We start from the raw sequence: 23,959 nt of genomic DNA, 5'->3' as shown, positions 1-23,959 counted from the left end.
CTTGTCAGCTGTGAGTTTTACATATATGTTTCTCCTGTGCATTAAGGATAAATGCGTGTGTGTTATGTGCCATATATGATCACACACACAGACTACTGATGTCCATAATACAGTGTTGATAGTAAATATCACATCTATGTTTTGGTGGAAAGTTTAAATCTGTTGCAGCAGTGACACTGAACTAAGACAAAGCAAAAACACTACCTAAAAGGGCAAGAATAAATGTGAGCCTCTCTGTCCTGTAAACACACTGAAGACAGCCCTTCTCTATATCTCAAGTGTTTCTTGCCCTTTCTATCATTTAAATCCGTGAAGACGGAAAAGAGAGTGCTTGCCAAATGAAAAGAAATTAAACACTGCCTGAATTAAATTTAGAAGCACGTGAGATTTTTGGTAGAAGGAAGTGTGGTGACTCATTCTGAAGTTCCATTAGACTGTTCTTTAAGCTTTATTTGGGCTGTGAATTTTCTTCACCTGTTCCCCACCTGACTTGGTGGTTTAGGTTGAAATATACTCCTGATACATCCTTACATGCTCATACTTTTTCTAAAGTAAATCTGGTCCTGAGTTTTTGGGAATTGAGAGTCATAGTTCACAGTTGTGTTGAATTTTGAGTGGTCTTTCATTGTCAACCTATTTTTCTTTTTCACATACAGTTGAAATAATGACATATGTGTCATGGAAGCTGAGTGGGTTTCCCAAAAGCAGAGTTATTGGAGTAGGTGCTAACCTAGATACTGAGAGATTTCGGAATATACTGGCAAACGTTTTGAAAGCTCAGGTGCTGGCAAAAGATGCTTGGATCGTTGGTGAACAAGGGGAAGACAAAGGTAAAGTGATACTTTATGAATATATAATGTCCTGGCAGTACTTTAGTAATTGAGTAATGAATGAATAATTGAGAAAAGTAATGCAGGCGGTCATAAGCAGGTTGGCAGTTTTTCATAATAATGGTTCCAAATAATGCAGTTTTGGTGTGTGCCCAAGAATGTGGAGTGGTAGCAAAAGTATTTGACGCTTGTCATAGTAAAATAAAGACGATAATACAACCTCAAATGCTTTTTATTTGGTAAAACAATACAGGTTAGAGTTACTGAGAAAGGAAGGATGTGTAGTATAACATATGGTAGGTTGCTGCTCATGTAGGAATTATTATATATTACTTCATTTTTTAAGCAAGTCTCTGACCAGGTGCTGCTATGGAGTGTTATTTCAGCAGCCCTGGGAGCCTTAGAAGGTTATTAGCTATATTTGGGTTGTTGTGCAGGAAGGACAGTGTGGAAAGCTTGAACTTATTACTATTATGATTATTTTTTTTATTTTCACCTTATCTGGTACCTATTTTAGTCACTGCTTAGATGTGTATTTAAATATCATTTCTATTTAGTACCAGCATGGACCAGTTGTAATTTAGTCGCAGCTCAAACAGAAGGAATGGCTGCTCGTAATTCAAGGGAAACAGTGGCTAACAGGTAACACATCTCAATTCTTTTGCTTTGCATTTAGGCACTTGGTGTTTGCAGAGGTTTTCTCTTCAGCTCTTTATGAAGAGGAGGAAGTTTGCCCTAAAATGTTCACACATTGAGTCTACAGGAATTTGTAGGTCTGAGTGTTACTCACTTTCAGATATGTGTGTAGGGCAGCTCTTATTCTGAAATTCTTAATAATGTTGTGCCTGTGATGATCTAAGGACAAGACAAGCTTTGTAGAATATACACTGAAAATATCAGAGCTGACAGGTCAATTGTGTATGGGGTTTTAAAGTAATTCTTCATTTTATTCTGTTATTTTCCAAACCAGAAATCATGTTTTTCTAGTACACTTTATTTGATATGGTGCCTTAATCTGTCTATTGAGTTTTACATATAAACCAGATAGGAACAATTAAAATCTAAGCATCATTTTTTTCTTCTTTTCCTGATTTATACAGAGCTATGGAAGTTCTAAAGGGAAAAGGTCAGAGATCTTGGTCTGTTGGGCTCTCGGTTGCTGATCTGACTGACAGTATACTGAAAGATAAAAGAAAGGTTCATTCTGTGTCAACTCTGGCAAAGGTAAACATGTTAATATCTTTTGGTTGGCACTAAAATTTTATTATTTATACTGGATATGACTATTAATTTTAGCATCACAGACATCTCACTTAAAGAGGTGTTCGGAAGTAGCACTACTTCCATTACTTTCTTCCAACAACAGTTTTCAATTCCAGTCCAAAAACTGAACAAAAGTCAATTATTGTGTTAATCTGAAACCAATATAAAAACTGGATTATTCTCCCAAAGATACAAGACTCCACTGGGAAAATATTCAAAGTTGCTGACCAGCCCTCCCAGAATAGCTGGATTTTGTAAATGAAATGTGTGTGTTGCAGGCTCCCAGTGCGCTCAGTATTGAATATAGACTTGTTCAGGGGCCAGAAGAGTTCAGTATCTTTTATGAAAGTATAAAATGCATTTTCTGACAATATTTTATTTGACCAGCTTTGAAATGGCTGGTTTTTTACTCAGTGAAACTTTATATTGAGAAAAATCATGAAGCTACTTTTATCTTCAGACAAAGTTCTGTCTATAATTTTAAGTTTATCCTAAGAGGCTTCATTAAAGCATGAAGTCATTTCATGTAAGGAAAGTAAATCCCATGTAGAAACATGTACTTGTCACTTCTATTTGCAAGCTTCAGAAGGGTGATTTGCAGTTCCTGGTGCAGGGAAACTGAGCAGGCTGCTTACTGCATTGAGTACAGACCTATACCTAATTTCCTCATTATGCCTTCAAGTAAAGTTTTTAATCATTTATGAATGATTAATTTATGAATGATAAATGCAAATACAGAGGAGTAACAAGTCTCTTAAACTGCAGAGTAACTGCAGAATGTAAAATTTCCCATACAGATCCTAAGAAGAAACAAAATTTGCAGTGTAAACTTGAATTACAGGGATATAAGTTCACTGAAGGCTCTCACAGAATGAATATGGGATCAATAACTGAAAAACGTTTCCTGGACAGCATTCTCTGGTGGCATTTTTTAATTTCATCTGTGAAGTCCTAAAAGAACTAATGATACTGTCCTAGCGAGCATCCCTGCTTCTTCTACCTAACTGGTTAAACAGGTTTTTATAGGATAAACTTTGCCTGCAGTATAGAGGTCTGCTTTATCTGTATTATGAAACTCCTCCACATGTGGCATGGTTCAAGATATCTTTTTTTTCTGTACAATAATATTTTACAGTTTCTGTTCAGTAGCCTACTGCACAGGATTTAAAATAACTCACATTTGACCTATAAAAAAACATGCCACATGATGGGATATCCTTGCATAAGTAAAACCTATTTATTCTATGTAGTTCCATGCTTCGGGCAAAGCTGAAACTAAGTAACTGTGTTACAATGTACTTTGCATGTTGTTTCAGGGATGCTGCAATATAAACAGTGAAGTATTCTTAAGTCTGCCATGTGTTCTTGGAACCAACGGGATGATTGAAATGGTCAAACTAGAAGAAGATCCACTAGTGCAAGAGAAACTGCAGAGCACTGCAGGATCAATTCATGACCTTCAGCAGCAACTGAAACTGTAAGCAAGTGCAAGGGAAGCCACAGTGTCTGCTTGCAGAAGTCAAAGATTAGCTAGGTGGAAAGGGCTGCTTGGTATTATATGGATTTCTATGTAAAACAAGGTGGTTTTTTACTGTCAAAGTGCTCTCTCACTTTTGATTTAAATTATTTAATACTGCACAGTAATTGCTTATTTGAAAAATGCACTTTTGGTAGCCAAAATGAGGAGGGTAATGTGGAAAAATGTTTTACCTAAATTCAGGTGACTTCTGCCTGTGTTTTTTTTTTTGTTGCTAATTATAGCCTGGTTCTTAGGTTATTCTTAGCTCTTTGCACCACACTAAGAGACAGCCTAGGAGTGGGGCTTACCCAGCTCTGCAGAAACTGCAGAGAACAGAGCCCACCAGAACTCTTCCTCCTGGTATTTAAGTGCTTCACTAGGGGCTCGTTTAGAACATGGTCATACTATAGGTCTTCAGGGCACTCAGAGATGCAGTTTGATAGCTCAGTCTTCCATGCCTATTGCTCTTATGTGGACTCCTACTTGCTACTAAGGGATAAAAAGGTAAAAGCATGATATTAACAATACCCTTCAAACCTGAAATATTGGATATGAATTTCTGTTTAGTGATGTCTGAGACTTTTTGATCATGATTTGTTTGCTCTATTTTGGGAGGAAGTTCAAAGCACTAAAACATCTGCAGTTCTTGTTACATATATGCAACACACCCTGTGTAGCACTGGAACAGGTGCTCTTCCTGAACAGGAGGAACAGGGGTGGGCTTCAAATAAAGAATAAAATTCTGGCAGTTAAGTAATGCAAATGTGAGTGCAGGCCTTCATCCTGAGCCAGCTGATGTCAGTAAGCTTTACATCAGCCCAAGGAGAATACAACTGCTTGAGATGGGAACAGAACCTGAAACGCAGGGGAAGCCAAGTATGAAGTGAAAAAGCAGGATGTGGACTTTTAGGTATATCAAAGAGCACGTTTTTCAGATGAAAGGCTTATTGGGCTCTAACCTCTTGATTTGCCGCACTGGTAAAATACTATATTCATCCTAACCATACCTCAGCACTACACTGCAGGCAGAGGAGGCATGTGAGCTCCACATCTGCTGTGGGCAGCGTAGGAACATCATTCCACATCTGTGTCTTGAGGGCTGACTGGTTAAATACTGATGAAGCTTTCTAAGCTCAAGTAGTACCTGTGTCATTGAGAAATCTATTCCTTAGTGCCTTCCAGTTGTGTCTCACAAAGAGCCAGCCTTATGCAGAATTCTGAGTTGTATTGATTTCTTTATTAAGATAAAAATATAAAGAAAAAAACCCTTAAATAATTCAGATTTCTTTTTGCATTGAATACTCTAATTTCCTCTTTGCAGTAGGCACTGATAGGACAAAATTAGTGACGGATAGAGCTGGTCAACTTTGCTGCTATATTATATATCCCAATACAACAGCTGGACTTGGAGGGTTATTTTTTTATCTCTTACTTCAGAAAAAAAACAGCATAAAATAATGTGCTTACGTTGTTCTTTGAGGTGTTTCGTTTAGTCTGCTGACCATTTATTCCCATGTGAATAGTCAAGGCGTTTTATTTATTTGGGGGCGTTTTATTACTAGTTTTCGTCACAAAAAGCTCCAAGCTGTTTCAGGTATGTTTTTTAGCTCGATGTTTCCGCTCGTGGCTTGTCAGTCGCGTTTATACTGAAAACCAACCAAAGGACCCCAGCACTTTCCGTTCTCGTAGGGAATGAATTCCCAGAAACGCTTTCTTACAATAAACCGCACTTCAGACCCGTGTTCCGTGCCCTGTTCTCGGTATCCCGAAGCCCGCTCGGGGCGCCGACTGACCCGTCGCACAACTGTCGTCACGACCGGCCGGAAGTGGGGTCGCTGCCGGAAGCGGACTCTTGGGCGCTTCCTGTTTTTATGTAGAGGGACTGGCCTGGGCCGGTGTGTGGCGGCGGCACCGGCACCAGCACCACCAGCACCGGGACCGGCGGCTGGTCGGAGGAGGGACCGGCGGCTGGTCGGAGGAGGGACCGGCCGCCATGGCGGTCTCCGAGAGCCAGCTCAAGAAAATGCTTGCCAAGGTAATGGCGCTTCCGCGGCCTTGGAGAGCCCCCTCCCCGCCCCACATGCCCGGCTCGGTGCCTGCAGGCGTCTCCTCCCCGCCCGGGTCCGTCGGGGCGGCCGCTGGGTCAAGCCGGCGGCAGCCTCAGCCCGGGGGCTGGGCGGAGGAGAGCTGGGTCCTGTCCGCGGCCTGGTGCGGGCCCCGTGTCTCCTGCAGCCTCGGCGCTGGCCTCGGGAGCGGTCGGGTCTCTTTAACCATTGCCCTCACCACGGGTGATTAGGGACACTAGCGAGCCTGCGAGGAGCTCTGGGGTAGTCGTATCGGCGGCCGGACCGAGAAGTGTAAAAAGGTTGTGTCCAGCTGCCTGGAAACTGTAAATTTAGTTTGTAAAGGGCAGTATGTTGCACCGAAATCTCAGATATACTGTTACTTGTAGCTCTGTGAAACTTTAGTTCTGGGTTAGGATGTTAACAGTAAAAGCTGACTAGAAACCGTTTGCCTATCTGGGGCTGTCACACAGTGAAGTGAATCAGAACTGCAGTAGGGTTGTAGGGCTATAGGGCATCATGTGTGTTCACTGCTCAAATGTAGGTGGAAGGCAAGTTCAGCTTCACTGACTAGGATAAAGATGGGCTTTTTTGTCATCCTTGTTTAAAGAACCAATAAAATTTCTTGAAAGGTAAATCATTAATCACAAGTTCGTGCAGAGCCATGTGTTATTGTGCCAAGCTTCAGGTGAAAACAGGGCTATGGCCAGCAGTCTGAAATGAAAATCCCTATGGCTGAATATCTATGGGCAGTTATGGTTCTGGTTGGAGGAATTCTTTTAACAACAGTTAATTATCACATTTGCACAACTTTAAAATGAAATACATAGATGAGGATGTGAGCAAATCTGAAGAAGCCATATTAAGTGGTCTTTCACCTGCATGGAATCGTAAGCAGATTTTTTCATCAGTTTGAAAATGAGTGCTAAATACTAACTTAGTGTCAGCAAATGATGTTGTCAGTATAGTTGTATATACCTGACTTCCCGAAATGAATTACTGTCATGCGCAGAAGAAACAGGATTGAAGATAGTTCCAAGTCCTCTTTCCCAATGCTTGCCCATTTTATACCTCCATCTGATTTTCTCTAGGCACGTTCAAAATACAGTGTATGTAATAGCTGAAGAAAAATGAAATTACTGTTTCTCTGTTTTTCCATAATAGTTACACTTTCTGTTCTATAGTAGCTTAGTAATATTTCCTATATTAAATACTGCAGTGTGTGAGATAACAAAAGACTTAAGCCCTAGTTTGGGTGAACCTTAGCATTTAAACTTAACTTTGGGTATTTATTTGCTGTTTGGTCCTGACAAGCTTCATCACTCTGTGATCTGTTCATGACATGTGAAATGAGGAGGATACTTTGCCATTTGAGAATGGAGGAGGATTAAAAATTTAGACATTAAGAATTCAAATTAATTTTGTTTAGTTACCTTTGCAGAGATCACTGAGATCTTTTATTTTCCAAAGACATTTTGACATGTCTTGGAAATTCACAACTACTTACAATATGAACACAGGAAAAATATTGTCTTATTACATACTCTAGTACTCTTTAGAACGGAGTACTAAAAGAGAAATAAGCACAAAATAGTATCCTTTGTGCTTTAAATAATAAAAACAAAATTAGCAAAGCCATCGTTCTTATTTGGAAAAATGTCTTCATGTGTCATTTTAATATACAGAACTTCAATCTTCTATGGTTATTTGGATTGAAGTACTGAAATGAATAGCTGATGTAGCACTTGATTTTGCTTGTGGCAGTAGCTGGGATCTTACAAGCTTATCTCTACTTTAATAGTTTTAAGAATAGTAAGCTTTTAATTTTGAGGTGCTTGACCTAATTTTTAAAAGCACCCCAGACAGCCAAATCTGTGTTTTATCAGCCCTAACAACCAACATGCACCAGACTCCCAGTATATCTGCTGAGCAGGGAGACATTGTTTTATGTGTTCCTTGAATAAAGCGACTTGAGACTCTTCGCAGATGTTAACATCTGTGTGCTTTGGGCATGGGATGTTTCACCATGTTGGACTCTGTCTTCCTACCATGGTTGAATGAAAGGATGCTGTTAATGTTCCTTAAGACATCTGAAGATTGAATTTTTTTTTTAACTTCATCACTATAAAAACACTGTCAAGAGACTATATTATTGCTTTTCTTTTTAGTGCTGGTTACCAGGAAGAATGGCCATAAGGTTGAAGAGCTGCACTGCTTGGTGAAGCAGCTCTCTGTTGGCCAGGAGCATGCCCTTTGTTGTCTGTGGATTATAATTCTGAGGTTGTTAAATTCTGTAGTAGTGTGTCTGGTTTACTGAACTTCTGTGCTATGAGTTACTCCCTGCTCCTGTTTAAAGGGAAGGAGTGAAATCAGTATTATGACGGATAATATTGTGCCTTGAAATGTCTCCTTTCTAGTTGATAAAATATTGATCAATGACTGATAAATAATGTGATGCTCTGCAAAGTTCTATGAAAGATACCTACGCAGTTCAGATCCTAGATGGCTGTGTATCAGGAATGTTGGAAACACCACTGTATTTGTTTGGAGGTGCAGGGATTTATTTTTTTTGTTAGATCCACATACATCTCTTAATACCGCTGGTTATGGTAGAATGTGAATGAAAATGCTTTCCCCAATTGTTTGATGTATGAATCATTATTTAAGACTAAAAGCACCTTAACACCTTGTTAAAGTTCAGTAAGTTATATAGGCAGTGTTAGTTAAGTAATACGGAGAAATAAAATTCATATTCCAAAAGAAGAGGGGAAACCTATGTCCATATATCAGTGTCAGCTCTCATAAATCCAGTCTGTTGGATAAAATAAAAGAAAATAAATTACACTGAGAAAATTTAGTCTAAAGTAATTCTTTGTTTTGTTTTCCAGTACAAGTATAGAGACCTAACTATACAGGAGACAACCAGTGTTATTACTCAGTACAAGGACCTCAAACCTGTCATGGATTCATATGGTTAGTCTGTGCAATGAGAAAATTTTTATTATTGAATTGTTGATGGTTTAGATATGTTTGATAGGTTTTGTGGGGAAAAAGATTAAAACTAGAAAGCATAATTTGTTTCTCTTCTTGATTGTCAATACTTCCTTAAAAGCATGGTTATTTTCCAGTATATTTTCTAAGATAACCTTTTTATATTACTGAGTCAGTGTAACATGCTAAGAAGTGTTGCATTTTTCACAGCTTAACTTTAGCTTGATTACTCAGTGATGTCATAGCAGTTGGTGTCCTGAGACTGCTGGGATCTTACAAATTCAGCTTTGCTGTCATATAAAGATATTTTTAGAGTTCTATTTAGAAAGAACTGCAAAACGATGAACAAATAATTCATTAAATGGAATTGTGGCAGTCCTTAAGACTACGAAGAAAACAATGTCAAATACATAGAAAATTGGCACAAAGCGATTTTAAATGTAAATTAATGATGGCAGTCACTGTTTGATAGCTACTTTAAAGGCTTTGGGTAAATTTGAGTGTGTTGAATTAAGATGATATCTAGGGTCAGCTCCAGATGCTGAGAGCATTGTTTCATAAGGTACAGTGAGCCAGCATAGGTGCTGAGGTCATCCTCCTGATCACCTTTTTTAAGCTACCATCTGTGGGATTCCTCTGGGAGCTCATTTATATTACTAATAGGTCATCAGAGATTTTAGTGTCTTCTGCTTTCAAAATTCTAAATCTGGATTGAGAAGTACTAAAAAGGGACATGGACAGGTGAATAGTTTTAACTTGAATAACTTGGAATAGCTACAAGCCAGCAGTTGTCACTGACTGGAGAATGAGAAATAATAGTGAAAGTACTGTGGTTGGAACAGCGTGCAGTACACAAGTTTGTGTGTACGATACTGATAAGAATTCCATATCCCTTTGACCTGTAGCAAAAAGCCCATTTGTGTTACCTCACGTCTTTCAAAGCTGCCTGGGAGAGGCTGAGCACAGACCAGTTACAGATAATTGGTATTATTTGAAACAATGAAATGAGCAACAAGAAATTGGGTACATTGCTGTTGAGAGAGTTTTCAGGTTTATATTAATAATTAAATATAGAGCCTTATTTAAGTAATCTAAGACTAGAAACTTTCAGGTGAAATTAGGGAATTTAAAACTATTACCAGAAGTTGATTTGTTCAGGCAAGAATAATGTATTGGATTAGAAGTATGGGGAAACTAAATACAGCAGTTCAGTAAACTGAGGTCAGGGTTCCTGTGCAGTTTGTCAACTAAGATTAAAGCTTTGGCAGCAAGTCAAGTGCTACACATTTCTGTCTCTTCCGTGTATTATTATTAGGTTAAATTACCTTTACTAATTATATAATAAATGCCTATAGCCCAGAGACTGTCAGTATTCTTGCTAACTTGTTTGGAGAAAGCATTCTTTGTAATCTAAAATCTTAGGTGTTTTCTAAATGAAATTTGAGTTGAGATTATCTTTGCGGCAGTTTGTATGCTTTGCAGTCTGTATGGTTCCAACATGTTTTACTTCTCTGAATGAGGAAACAGTTTTATTTGCAGTGAAGGAAGTTTAACAATAATGAGTCACTCATTTCTCAGAAATACGTTATTCATAATAAGTTACCAGACTACAATCATTTGCTAGTCTATAAATGTGCAAGAGCAGAACCTTTCAAGCTGAGTTTGGTATATGTGAAACTTCTGAAAACTTCTGCTAACAGATGGGGTATAAACTGAACAGACATTAAAGTTTTGTTTTAAAAATATTTTATTCCCTTTCAGTTTTTAATGATGGTTCATCTAGGGAGTTGATGAGCCTCAGTGGAACCATTCCTGTGCCTTACAGAGGTATGCCTGAATAATTATCATCACCATCATTATTTTCCCAGATTACATGAAAAACTATTTAGATTTGTCATGATTCAGCTTCACTACTTCAGTGGTCACTCTTTTCTCACAAACCTTTACTTGTCCGAAGTATAATGTTTTAAAGAAATTGTTCCCTGTTTTTGCTGCAGAATTAAATTCCAATGTTGAGCATTGCTTTGTCAGTCTTGTGCAGCTCTGCAACATTTCTTTCAGTACTGCACGTTTTTCAAGCTTCCCAGTTGAATGAGGGTTGCAAACCATTTATTGCTGCAGTTAGCATTTCAGGTTAGGGTCTAGTAATGTTGCGTTGTAGAACAAATGAGATGGTGTGTTAGTGGTAAATGGTTATTGTAAATCAAAGATAAATTATTTTGAAAAATGTTGACTTCATAGCCGTATTGTGAGCTCTTTATTGAATGTTACTGGTAGAATTAAGCTTCAGTTTCTGACTCTGTGCAGTTGAAATTACGGGGTTTAGGACTTTTTCATAAATCTGATACAAGAGGACAGTTGAAGTGTTGACTAACTTAAAATCTTTCAAAATATCTTTTCTAGGTAACACATACAATATCCCAATTTGCCTGTGGCTGCTTGATACCTACCCTTTCAACCCCCCAATTTGTTTTGTTAAACCCACTAGCTCTATGACAATAAAAACTGGGAAGCATGTTGATGCAAATGGAAAGATATACCTTCCTTATCTGCATGAGTGGAAATACGTAAGTATAGGGAACTTTAAAATCGCAAATTGCACAGTTCTGAATGCCTTTAGACTGTTGTGTCATTTTTAGCAAAATCTGTAATCCTCTTTATTTAAGTCTTAAAACTGTGTTTTGTATTTTTTTTTTAATGAAAACAACTGCTTATTATTTGTAATGTCCTAAAATTCAGGGTGCTGCATTCTGTAGTTCAGCACTTGTGTGGTAGTAGTGGAAAATGAGTGCCTAGATCAGGATGCAGGTCTTGCACAAGCAAGAGGAACATCTAAGATATATGTGATACAGAATTCATTCAGTTTGAGAGGTTGCTAAAAATAAGTAAGTGGATTGTACAACTAAGAAAATTTGGAAATAGGATATTTAATCAGGTGATGCGTTCATGGAGCTTGTCCTTATTTTGTTGAAATGAAATCATGCCTGTATTAAATATAGTTATAAACTGAGAAGCCCAGCTTAGCTATATTTAAAGGAGATTTGTGCCACTCCTTAGTGGGTTAGAGTATTTTTTCTATCGAGTCATTCTGAACCTAAGCAAAAGCTATATGCTGTATGAAGTCAAAATGTCTGAAAACTTAGTGATCTGTACTTTTTCATGTTGGAAAGTGGATTTAAGTTTTTTAAAAATAATGATAATCCATCATTGCACAGTCATCTTCAGTCCTTTATTGCAATGTATTCCCCAGTTTATTCTGAGTGCAAACACTACTGTAGCTGTACTTTGCTACACAGTTTTGCATACCAGCTGGCTAGGTTTGGTATCAGTAAAGGAATCCGGAAAGGAAGTTATAAATGCACATGCACACACACACATACTCATACTCATAGACACACACATACATATGTATAAAAAAAAATGAGCAAACCCCAAACCACACAAACCAAAGGATGGGTTTGAGAGCTGACAGAATAATAACATTTTGTTATTACTTAAACTTTTTGTCAGCAAAATCAACACCTTGTGATTTGCTTACTTTCACAGCCCCAGTCAGACTTGCTAGAACTGATTCAGGTCATGATTGTTGTGTTTGGTGAGGAACCTCCAGTGTTTTCTCGGCCTACGGCTTCCTCAAGCTACCCACCATACCAGGCAACAGGCCCACCAAATAGTAAGTGGTCATGACTACTAATTTTTACAGATACTTGTATTCCAAAGTAACATTTGCTCTGCAAATTTTGTCAACAAATTATGTATTCTACTCTAGAATGACCTTCTGTATTACTGGCTGATGAAGTCACCTGTGCTGTACTTGCCCTGTTTGAAGTATGTTGGAAGAATGTGTGTAGTTTTTTGGCTTTTGAAAGAGAGAAAAATTAAGTTTGTTTTTAAAGCAAACACAAAAACAAGTAACAAACCAATCAAAATCCCCACAAACACCACCACCCCCCAAGACCCTTAAAATAACCAGTAAACTGTCAACATTATCATTGCGATATAATCAAAAAAATTATTCAGATAACCATCTCTGTGTTTTGTTTTGGGTTTTTTTATTCTCTTAATAAAAGTCCATTTGGTAAGTTTCCTTCAACCATTGACCTCGTAAGCAGAATCACACTACTTGTGTTTCTTATGCCCAAACTCCTGTTTTTTGTTTGGTGTTTGTTTTTTAATAATTGCTGGCTGAATATAGAAATAAAACTGCATCATGATTTTGATACTGTTCTCTATCGATGTGGTTCTCTGACACGATACCCAGTCTCACTGTCTTGCAAAATTCTCAAGACTTTTTAAATCCTCTGCATATTTAAATTTCTGGAGGCATCTTATTTTGAAGACTTGGGGGTAGGTGGATGGGGAAAAAGGGGAAGTGAGAAGCAGAAAATCCTTGAAAATCTTCTGAGACTCTGCCTTGGGTGGAAAAACCTGCCAGTAGAGTAGGCCTACTCAAGCCAAAGACTGAGGCAGGAGGGGAGGGGGAGCAGATTAGCTGCAGATTGTTTAATGATATTATGACGGTTCTACGAGAATTTAATAGTAGAGTAGCTGTATTTAGGGTTATATATTTTTGCTGTATTGTTAAGTCTGTGTCTGTTTTCTGTTGAAATATGGCCTTTATCACATCATAGTGTTACACGTGAAAAGCTCAAGTCTATTCATTACTTTTTCCAGCAGAAACCATTCTTAACAAGGTCTTAGGTTCTTAACATGTGAGCAAAAGGGCAATAAACATAAACAGGACAATTAGGCATAGTTGGCTGAAGGTGTTTGGGACTGTTTAGTTTGTCCAGAACTAGCTTAGGTATAGGAGCACTAGCTGATTCTGCTGTTGTGATTTTCTAAGACCAGAGGGTGTCAGTACAAGTATGGTTTTAGAAGAGACTGTGACCTGTTGTCTTCAGGGAAGGACCATCAGTGGAAACAGGCTTGATTATTCTTGTAGGCACTCTATGGTAGCCTAGCTGTAGTAATTCTAGTGGAAATGTTTCAGGGTTTTCAAATTTCTAATAGCTACTTTGGTTTACTAGTGTAATCAGTTTTTCCTTATTTTACAGACATTTAGGTTTGTTTGTTTGTGTTCTAAAGTTCTAGATGCAGTGTTTAAGAAGAAATGAAGCCCAGGTTAAAAAATTGAATCATTTGAAAGTATTCAAGGATAAAAAAGATCTTGGCTCTTAAGAAAAGCTTTTTGATACAATATTCCTAAAATTACTAGAAATATGGAATAAATATATTCAAAACATAATTTTTATAATAGAATTGTAAGATTTCCAAGAAGAAACTTAAAATTGCTAAGGCCTTAGATATGTATATGTGCGGTTAATTTTTTTTAAAAGCATAACTTCTAAATAGCAGAAATGACTGGATAAGCTCATGGTTGGATTGTTAAACAGCTGATCAACTGTTGGGAAGTCTGGCTACTCTGAAGGTACAGATATTACACATTATTGAATGAGTAGAGAACAATGGCTACATTTGAAAGGTTGTTTTGGTTTTCAGCTGTACGTATTAGAAATGGAGGCAGCTGTTCAGGTGTGTCATCTTTAATAACATGCCTTTTTTTCTGAACTCCCCAGCTGCAGATACTCTTCCTTATATATCCACATTTTACTTTACTGGTTTAATATTTGTTATGCATTTTTTAATCAATATCCATTTTTATCCATGCAGTGGTTAGTTTGAAGTAACAATTAGGAAAAAAACACACAGTGAAAGGTGTTCTAGCTAGTTGATCTAAGGAATGTGTAAATTGCTTAAATTACAGTTCTCATACTCTCTCTCCAATCAAAATACTCTTAAAATATTTTAACCACAGTTGATAGGTAGAGGTAGAATCTTTAGACATGCAGATTTTGTCTGCATTTTGTGAAAATGTGCTTGGCTACAGAAAGGAAATTCTAACTGGTCAATACGTGGAGGCTAGGTCTGCTGCAATTTAGCCCTTTATATGGGGGAAGCAGCCGCTTGAGCAGTTGGCACAGAGGTAGCAAACAACAAACATCTGCATGTATCCCTCTTGCCAAGCTGCATGGCAGCAGCATGGGAAATGTCTGGGAGTGTTGTGAGAAGTGATAGTGTTATAGGATGCAGGGTAGGCATTCTTGAGGGGGTTTGTCCATAGCATGACTTCTCTCTCAAACTTCTTGTTTCGTTGTGTTATACTGTATTTACTGTTTAGTAACATTTTGAGAAGGATCTTACTGCAGATTAATATGTATGTGACCTTAATATATTATTAAACTCCTGAAAAGTAAAAATATGCAAAATAATTATTTTATTTAGCTTCGTATGTACCAGGCATTCCAGGTGGAATATCTCCCTATCCAGCAGGAAGCACTCCAAACCCGAGGTAAGAGCCCTGTGACACCATCATCCTTTACATGATACACAGTTCACTGGATTAGTGTTAGTTTCATTTTGGTTATGGTGTATTTCTTGTATAATTATTGCATTAGCAGTTTGTTTTTTTTTTAAAGTGAGGACTGAATTCTTGTTAATAGCCAGAAGAAAGTTTGAGAAAGATTTAGCTTTCTTAGTGCTGCTTGCTCAGATACAATGTACTTGATAATATCATTTTGAATATATATATATAAATAATATATAAAGTATATATTATACTTGAGAATATATTTTGGAAGTTATTACCTAATTCACAGATGTTATCTTGTTTCACTGATGTATCAGATTAGGTTTTGTAAGGTTGATGTTAATGTTTACATGATACAGAAAGAAATGTGCTCCTACAGTTTGGGTGATTTATTAGCATTGTTAGTGTTGTTTGGGGTAATCAGCAACTCCAGACATTGAACAAAACAACTGCTGGATTAGCACAAACTTTCACTCCAGCATAAATGTGGATTTAATTCAGAGCACTCCAAGAGAATTTGCAGGGAACAAAACTATTTTAAAAGCTTTTTATTAATACAAAACAAGACTTTTTTAATTAAATAAATTTTATAGGAGTTTGGAATAAGGCTTTTCCAGAAGACTTGCAGTTCTGTGTTAAGAAACACTAAGATGCTGATTACTGCCTCCTAGTGTGTACCTGCATTTTTTTTTTACACCATAATTAATTATTCTTGTTATTAGTGTCCTAATGTCCTGATTTTATGTTAGGATCATAAGAGGGATTGCTGTAATAAATAACATTTTGATTAAAAAATAAAATAAAACCCCTGTAAGCATTAGAAAGTTGGGTGTTACATTTTAAAGAAATGAAAATGGGGTTTTGCTAACTTTTTATGGTAAGCTAAATACATTCATTTAAAGTGATCTTGATATTTGAATAAAAATGAGTACTAGAACTATTTAAAAAATTAGATAAGTTAGTAATAGACAGAAAAAGTCTTAAGAACTATAAAATTTGCAGTTTTCTGGAGAGGCACAGAATATACTTATTTTGTATTTAATATGTTTCCTTGGACCATTTGGTTTGCTTACAGCCGTGGTTAATACTTTGCTGTATATAGATGTTTGTCTGTTACTGGTTAAATTGAGTCCTTGTTTCAGCTGATAGTAAATGTGTTTTAGAAAGGTAACATAGCCTGTCTCGTTATATCACAATTGTTTTAGTGAACAGATGAATACTTCTGTTTCCTTCGTCCTTCAGAGCAGGGCTGAGAATTTCTGGAGGAGTTTCATCTTGCAGCTGCACAACAGTTTTAGGTTTACATAAATCAGTTCAGCAGTCATCTTGTTAACTATTCCCATATTAAAGGTATTAAATGGAAATTGCTGTTTGTGAGTTTTTAACTAGAATAATTTCTTTTGGATACATTTGTGTTTTCATATGGAAAGTTATAAATTGCATGGCAAGATCAGGCAATAACTAGATAGGATTTCTGATAAAGTGATTTATCTTCTGAAATCATACCACAAATATGAATTGTGGAAGATGCTAATATGAACAGGAAAAGAGAAGTCGTATAACTTGGCCTGCATTTTAAACTTTCTGGTGATATTTTACAAATAATTACACAACACTAACATATCTGTCCTTGTCAAAACAGCTACCCAAACTATCCTTTTTCTGGTGGTGTTCAATTTCCAGCGACTACTAGTGTTCCGTACTACCCTTCTCAGCCTCCTGTGACTACTGTTGGTGAGTAGCTTTGAAAGAATTTCTCTGAAGTGAATCATCTCTCTATAACTGATATGTAAAGAAAGAAAATGGAAAAAATAATGTATTGTTCTTAATCTGGCCTTCCAAAGTATTTATATTGAATTCTAGAAGTTACTCAAAGGAAGAATAAAATACAATTTATGTCCTTCACCTTATATTTTATTAATTTAGGAACATGCTAAATTCCTGAGTTTGTGCAATGCACTGTGTGTGCTCTATGAATATTTTGAAGAACATTGCATGTAACTACCTTAAGTATTTTATTCTCACCCTGTAACTGTAGGTGACTTCTGATTGTCCCCATTGCTCTGTTCATGGTCATGGTTTATAAAAATGCTTTTGTCCTCACTTAATCATCTACTGGACCAACTTTTTTTACTCTTTATTTATACTTTCCTTACTCCAGAAGTCATAGCTGTCTAAAGCAGAGGTTTCCAGTGCATTGGGAATGAGCTTCATTTTTACTGACTTTCTTCTCCAGCCTCTTCAGTGTTGCTTCTTAATGATCTCTTCTTGTCACTTCTTTCTTTCTTCCCTTCAGCAGCAAGATCTAGATTATTAACGTGTCTTTTCCTAGTCTGCTGCTCTGTGGCCCTTTGCTGGTGTCGTGGTTTAAACCCAGCCACGCTGCTCGTTCACTCACTCTCCCCCCTTCCTCCCCCAGCTCCTGGAGAGATGGGGAGGAGAATCAAAAGAATGTGGCTCCCACGGGTTGAGATAAGAACAGTTTAATGACTAAGGTATAACACCAATCACTACTGCTACTACCAATAATAATAATAATTATTAAGGAAATAACAAGTGAAGAGAATAGGACACCTCACCACCCACTGACCGATAACTCACCCCACCCGGCCCAACCGAGCACCGACCGATACCTCCTCCAGCCCCGCAGAGAACTAGCCCTTCCAAGTAACTCGCAGTTACATCCTGGGCATGGCGTGCTATGGTATGGAATACCTCTTTGGCTAGCTTGGGTCAGGTGTTCTGTCTCTGCTTACTCCTGGCTTCCCCTCCTCCCTGGCAGAGCATGAGGCTCAGAAAGTCCTTGGTCAGACTAAACATTTGAGCAGTAACTAAAAACATTGCTGTTACCAGTGCTGTTCCCAGGGGGAAAGTAAAAAACACAGCACTGCACCAGATACTAAGAAGGAGAAAAAATGACTGCTACTGCTGAACCCAGGACAGCTGGCAAAATATATTAGCTTGGTTTCCATTCAGCACCTCAATTTTAGTGTATGTGAACAGATTGGGAACCAGTGATAAAGGTCTAAGTGATACAGTTAAGTAGAAAGTTAGTGCAATGACTTTCCAATTGGATGATAGTCCTTCTGGAGCAGTTATGGTAAGGACGTAGACTCTTTTGTGACTTTGTTCAGAATACCTATCATTTGTAGTCTCTTGCACCATGATTTAAAAATGCATCCATAGGTTCTTCATTCATATTCAGAGTAGCTAAGGTATTAGTAATAGCTGTTTTTCAAAATGTCCTTTGAGATTTTCTTCTTGTTCAGCCATCTGCCATCAGTTACCTTTCTGGCGCAGTTAGTAGTTTGATGATTCTGTAAGGTCACTCTGAAACTGAACTCCACCTGGTAAATGCTAAGGGTTTCAGTGCTCTGTGGGTTTAATGGCTGTGCCAAAAATTTTTCCCCAAGCTGGGCTAATTATAGAAGTGACAGGAAATGCTAAGGGTTCATGCTCTTTAAGAAGATACATAAAATCTAACTGATCCTTTACATGTTCAGAGACCTCTTTCCTATCTGTTGGTAGTTCTGTGTGAACTTTCAATGTGTTAGGTGCAAGTGAGCCTTGTATAAAATCTCCCAGCATGAGGGATATCAGAAAGAGGGGAAAAAAGTAGAACTGGTGGCTGGTTCTGACTTTGTGTTAGAGAGTAATGCGTTATGCAAAGTAAATAATAACTGAAATGATGCTAATTTTAGAGCGAAACTGGACCTTTTTGCTTTGCTTTGGTACCTCTATATTTACAATTGTCTGCCTTAAAGAGTGAATAAACAGTGAATTATTCCTAAACAGTGAATAAACTCTTTGTCCCAGATAGTTTGACTGACCTGGTTGAAGTTTTACTTCTCAGTATGGAAAGTACTGTTCTTTTCTCCTTTCCATAAGAAGCAGAAGTGATGAAGTCCTAGGTTTGTGTGTGTGGTGCCATTTGACAACTTATGTTGCTGGTTCTGCTAGTTAGGGAACCAAATACTGAAAATTATTTTATTGGCTGGTAACAGGGTGGATTGCTTAAGACAGAACTGTAAATCAGATTAGATCTTGGGATATTTATATTTTCATAAGGCAGTCTTTGCAGCAGTTGATTAATGATTGAATCTCTTTCTTCCAGTAGTAATTAGCTTTGTAATCTAAAAAAATAATAATAATATTCTGGTGCAGCCTCTGTGTAAGGAAAGTGCTGATATATTAGTAATTATTGAACTGTGATGCTTCCTTAATTTTAGAAGAATTTGGTGGATTAGTAGTGTAATATGCATCTTCCCATAGTTCCTTTCAAGTCATTTGCATAGCTTTATTTTTCCACATATCTGGTTTGCTGTAGGTTTTGTGGTCATGAATAGAGTAAAAGGCATAGGGAAGAGAGTTGAATTTGTGCAGTCCTGTTCTGTTAGCAGCAGGAGTATATAAAAAAAATCCACTGGATCTTTTAAGAATCCTCAGGTGTGCAGTCCTCTCAACAGCAGTTTGCATTTGTTAGTGTAACAATAACAACGGGCACTCCAAGTAGTTATTTATTTATTTATTTTTATAATTATGACATTACCCAACAGAAAACTGTTAATTTTCCATTGAGATGCTTGTTTCTAAAGGCAGTGTTTAGTTTTTAAACTTTGTCCTGAATTGTTGCTACTTATCAGGAAGATACTACACCAGTAACACTGTAATGCTGAAATTTCACTGAATAGCCCTCTTCCTGAACAACTGTAGTAAAATTATTGAATCTTATTTGTATTTAATCAAATTTTAGTTACTGAGCGCTGTCAATAACATATTGAAAATTATATTTAGCACTATTCATGTTAATTTACTCTAAAAAATGCAATTTTAATTTACTCTAAAAATACAGTCTCTGAACTATTGTGTTTAAATAACAAAATTTATGTATTGTTTGAGTTACTTGTTTGCTTTTGCTTCTTCTGGGGGCATGTGATTACTAAGAAAAGTGAAGAGGTTGATTGGATTTGAACTGACTTGAGGCATTTTCTGATCCTTTGGGAAGAGACCCAAAAGATATGCTAATGGTTTTGTCTTTAGCCAGGTAACAATCATGGGAGCCTTGGTGTTTTCTTAGTTCGTAATTTTTTGAGATCTAGGCTACTAGGTATTGTAGTGTATGTTCTACTGTAACAGCTTCGGGGTTTTGATAACTGTCTCAGGATAAAAAGATACTCTGGTGTCGTTCTGCAGATTTTCTTTTTGCAAATTTTCAGTTACAGAGCTTCAGATCTCCTTGTTTCATCCATAAAGGGTGGAAAACTTAGGCACAAAACCTGATATAATTCTTCCTTTATTAGTAGTTTTTCCAATTGAAATTTCACTCGTCTAAAAAGCATGAGGCACAAGCATGTGGAAACTGTGACATTCCAGTTTTCCTTGTGGAAAAGTGGTTTTAAGTGGTTTGTGATAAATCCAGATACAGTTCTGCAACCAGTAGCCACTTCACATTTTCAGCAATAATAAAGCTAGTTGCTTTAGAGATAGATATGGAAGAACAGAGATAATTTTCTGCCTGTGGATTTTCTTGTGCAGGACCCAGTAGAGATGGAACTATCAGTGAGGATACCATCCGCGCTTCCCTTATTTCAGCAGTCAGTGATAAACTGAGATGGCGGATGAAAGAAGAAATGGATCGTGCACAAGCTGAACTCAATGCCTTGAAACGGACAGAGGAAGACCTGAAGAAAGGACACCAGAAACTGGAAGAGATGGTAACTCGCCTGGATCAAGAGGTGGTAAGCTGAGATGAAACACTGGTCTCTCTGTACCTTGAGCATTCCTAGTAGTGAACAGAGGCATGTAATTAATTCATTATTAAACATGATAGAAATATCAAAACTTCCAGTGTATTGCTTTAGAAATATATATTCTCTTTCCCAATTGAGATGCATGTCAGAAACAGCAGTGACCATAAGATGCATTGCCCTGCATGTATCTTACAGACATTGTTGTTCAGTGGTAAAGGAACAGTATTATTTTTTTCCCCACTCTCTGTGTGAAACATGGCAGTGGTGTGAGATTATTTCATAATTTCTGGGTAATAGTGTGTGTCAGCAGCACCACAGAACATTTCAGTGTCTTAGTGCAGAGATGCTGATCTTAGCTACAGCCTCCTTGTATAGCTTGCAGACTTTTCCAGACAAAAGCCTCTCCTACTCTGCATGCCCAGAAGATCCTGCAGTTTTTCCTTAAGGCCTGACATCTGTTTAGTCCATCTGCTCTGTGCATGACTGCCCAGAAGTAAGATTTTTGGGACTGGTGATCAAGTTTCTGAAACCAGCTCAGTGCTTAGATAAGATAAAAAAAAAAGAAGAAGAAATTATTAATCAGAACTAGAGGGCAGAGGTTACCATTATTACCACCATATAAATCTGTAATGTGCCCACTTTAAATGTAGTGTGTAATTCTGGTCTTTCCTATCTTGGAAAGAAAGGTCATAATAGAACTGCAGATGTTTGATGCAAAGGCAAGAAGGATGATCCAGCATATCAGACAGCTTTCATATAAGCTGTCTGATGAATAAGCTAGGATTTCAATATGGAAAAAAGACAGGACAGAGAGAGTGGAATATGATAATAGTCTGAATGTCATGAGAAAAAACAGTGCTGTACAGTCTCGTCCTGTGTGCTGGCTGTTGGGACCTCAAAAATATTGGGAGGCAAATTCAAAAGTAGCAAAAGGAAATACATATCATACAGATACAGTTACATTATAGTTACCATTAATGGGTAAAGCCAGCATATTTTGTTTCCTGTTCCCACAGTTTGCTTGGTCCATAGTCAGAAAACTTGTATATGGAGTTACTCCAAAAGGCATATTTCCAGAAGAAATGCTTTTTTTGGCTTTTATTACTGTTAGCTAGTTTGAATAGTTATTTTTCCTTATATATGACATATTCAGAATACATAAAAACTGTTAGCCAGCCTTCTCTGCAGTGACAAATTGATAGTGGTTTGACATTAACTAAAACAGCCTTTTAAAAAATGAAAGAATCCAAAATCTGTAGGATCCTTTTATCTGTAGGATAAAAATTAAGATTTTATCAAGCTGTAGATTGGTAGCTCTTTCTTTTGCAAAAGGTCATAACAGAGGTGAGTAAAAAAGTAAAGAATCAACCAGCATGTCTAAAAATCTTTCATCTTGACAGCTCTATCACAAGAAGACATTCAGCTCTCAAGACCTAAGAAATAAACAAACATCTTAATTGTTTTTAGGCTGAGGTTGACAAGAACATTGAACTTCTCAAGAAGAAGGATGAGGAGCTCAGTTCTGCCTTAGAGAAGATGGAAAATCAATCAGAAAATAATGATATAGATGAAGTTATTATTCCTACAGCACCACTTTACAAGCAGATTCTGAACTTATATGCAGAAGAAAATGCAATTGAAGATACCATCTTTTATCTTGGGGAAGCGTTGAGACGTGGAGTGATAGATCTAGATGTCTTTTTAAAGGTATGTATTCTTGGGGTGTTTTTTAAGATGTGCAGTTTAAATGTCTTTAAATACTTTGAACTCTTTTGTTCAGCTTATTAATGTTACTGATTTCTTCACTGAAGGGTAAAACCATGAACACTTTTCTGTTGAAACAGTTTTAAAGAGAAATTTTGGATTTAAGATAAAAGACCAATTGTAAAAGCATTATAGATACTTGCACCTGTCTAATGATGAATCACTTTGTATCAACATAAGCTTTCCATTTGGTGAGCACATTAATTCTGGAGAAACCAACTTTAAGACTGATGGGAGCATTCAGACAGCTTTTCACTTGAAGTCTGTGGTTGCCTCTCCTGAGGCAGCCAATGGAGTGTAAGAATCATAGGGGGGGGAAAAAGCCAGCTAGTTTTGTGTCTCTAGTAGAGACCTTCTTAGACTTTTTGTTCCCTTTCTTTGCTGTCCTTAATGCTGAAAGTTTTCATACCATGTCTGATCTCATAACCTTTGTTTACTTTGAACTTATGTGCATCGTGGTGGCTTATGGAATAAAAACAGATCTGTAATTTTGAAAATATTAAACCCACTTTTTAATGTGGAATAAAACTACAGAAGATGTGTATCTCAGTAATTAATATTGCCATTGGATATGGAAAGATGAGTGTGCAGAAGCGTTAATGGTCCGTACTGGGGCCACTGGGTAACAAGAGTTACCAGTCCATCCTTCTAGCAGCTGAGGTTCTCCCAAGTTAAAACTTTGCTTTTAACATCCAGTGTACAGTGTACTACATAGAGACACGTTATTTCCTTATGTAGTTTATCTACTGTTAACTGTTCTCTGCACTGTGAGAAGTGCATTACTCTGTTTTCACCTCAAGTATGTATTTCTACTCTGATAATATTATGTGCAGAGTTAATAATTAAAATCACAAAAAAAATATACTGTAGTGATTGCATTTGGTAGCCCTCTGCAAGTCATTTACAACCAAAAAGATGCTATTTAGTAGATTAATACATTTAATGTTTCCAAAAAAACAAACATCCTGCTTGGGTCATGGAATGGGTAAAAAAAAAAAAAGATCTGTATTGCAGTGTAATTAAGATTTTATCACAACTTTCACAATAGCCACCTGTTCTTTCTTTCTGCAGCATGTGCGTCTTCTGTCTCGCAAGCAGTTCCAGCTGAGGGCATTGATGCAGAAAGCAAGGAAGACTGCTGGACTCAGTGATCTCTACTAAATTCTCAGACTTTCCCTGGGAAGTTAGATTTCCTTATGAAGCAGCCATTCTCTTGGTATTTCTCTTAATCAGTAGGTGCCCAGAATAAGTTATTACATCATTCAAGTGTAAGATATTTTGAATCAATAATATATTTTCTTTTTGGTAAAGACTAGCTTTTATTAATGCACTTTCTATCTCCTGTAATCTTTGTGCTGGTGGACTTAACGCTGAATAAAACTCATTGCATATTTTCTTCCTCTGCAGAA

At 37.2% G+C, this 23,959-nt stretch overlaps 2 protein-coding genes across 3 annotated transcripts in view; both read left to right on the top strand.

The window, feature by feature from the left end:
- Positions 1 to 8,639, top strand: part of UEVLD (UEV and lactate/malate dehyrogenase domains) — an 18,674-nt gene extending 10,035 nt beyond the window's left edge. For both annotated transcript variants that reach the window (XM_034061391.1, XM_034061390.1), the window contains exons 9-13: positions 657 to 830; positions 1,388 to 1,472; positions 1,931 to 2,054; positions 3,410 to 3,570; positions 8,564 to 8,639. In XM_034061391.1, coding sequence (XP_033917282.1) covers positions 657 to 830; positions 1,388 to 1,472; positions 1,931 to 2,054; positions 3,410 to 3,570; positions 8,564 to 8,582 — 563 coding nt within the window. In that variant the 3' untranslated portion in view covers positions 8,583 to 8,639. The remainder of the gene's footprint in view (positions 1 to 656; positions 831 to 1,387; positions 1,473 to 1,930; positions 2,055 to 3,409; positions 3,571 to 8,563) is intronic.
- TSG101 (tumor susceptibility 101) lies at positions 5,443 to 23,959 on the top strand. The gene is made up of 10 exons (XM_005153288.3): positions 5,443 to 5,647; positions 8,564 to 8,648; positions 10,428 to 10,493; positions 11,070 to 11,233; positions 12,213 to 12,339; positions 14,952 to 15,018; positions 16,679 to 16,770; positions 20,572 to 20,774; positions 22,254 to 22,493; positions 23,622 to 23,959. The coding sequence occupies exons 1-10, from the start codon at positions 5,606 to 5,608 to the stop codon at positions 23,709 to 23,711; spliced, it is 1,176 nt and encodes a 391-aa protein (XP_005153345.1). The 5' UTR covers positions 5,443 to 5,605; the 3' UTR covers positions 23,712 to 23,959.

The sequence above is a fragment of the Melopsittacus undulatus genome, chromosome 4, assembly GCF_012275295.1.
Source record: "Melopsittacus undulatus isolate bMelUnd1 chromosome 4, bMelUnd1.mat.Z, whole genome shotgun sequence".
In the NCBI taxonomy this organism is placed as follows: domain Eukaryota; kingdom Metazoa; phylum Chordata; class Aves; order Psittaciformes; family Psittaculidae; genus Melopsittacus; species Melopsittacus undulatus.
This window is presented reverse-complemented; position numbering and strand designations above follow the sequence as displayed.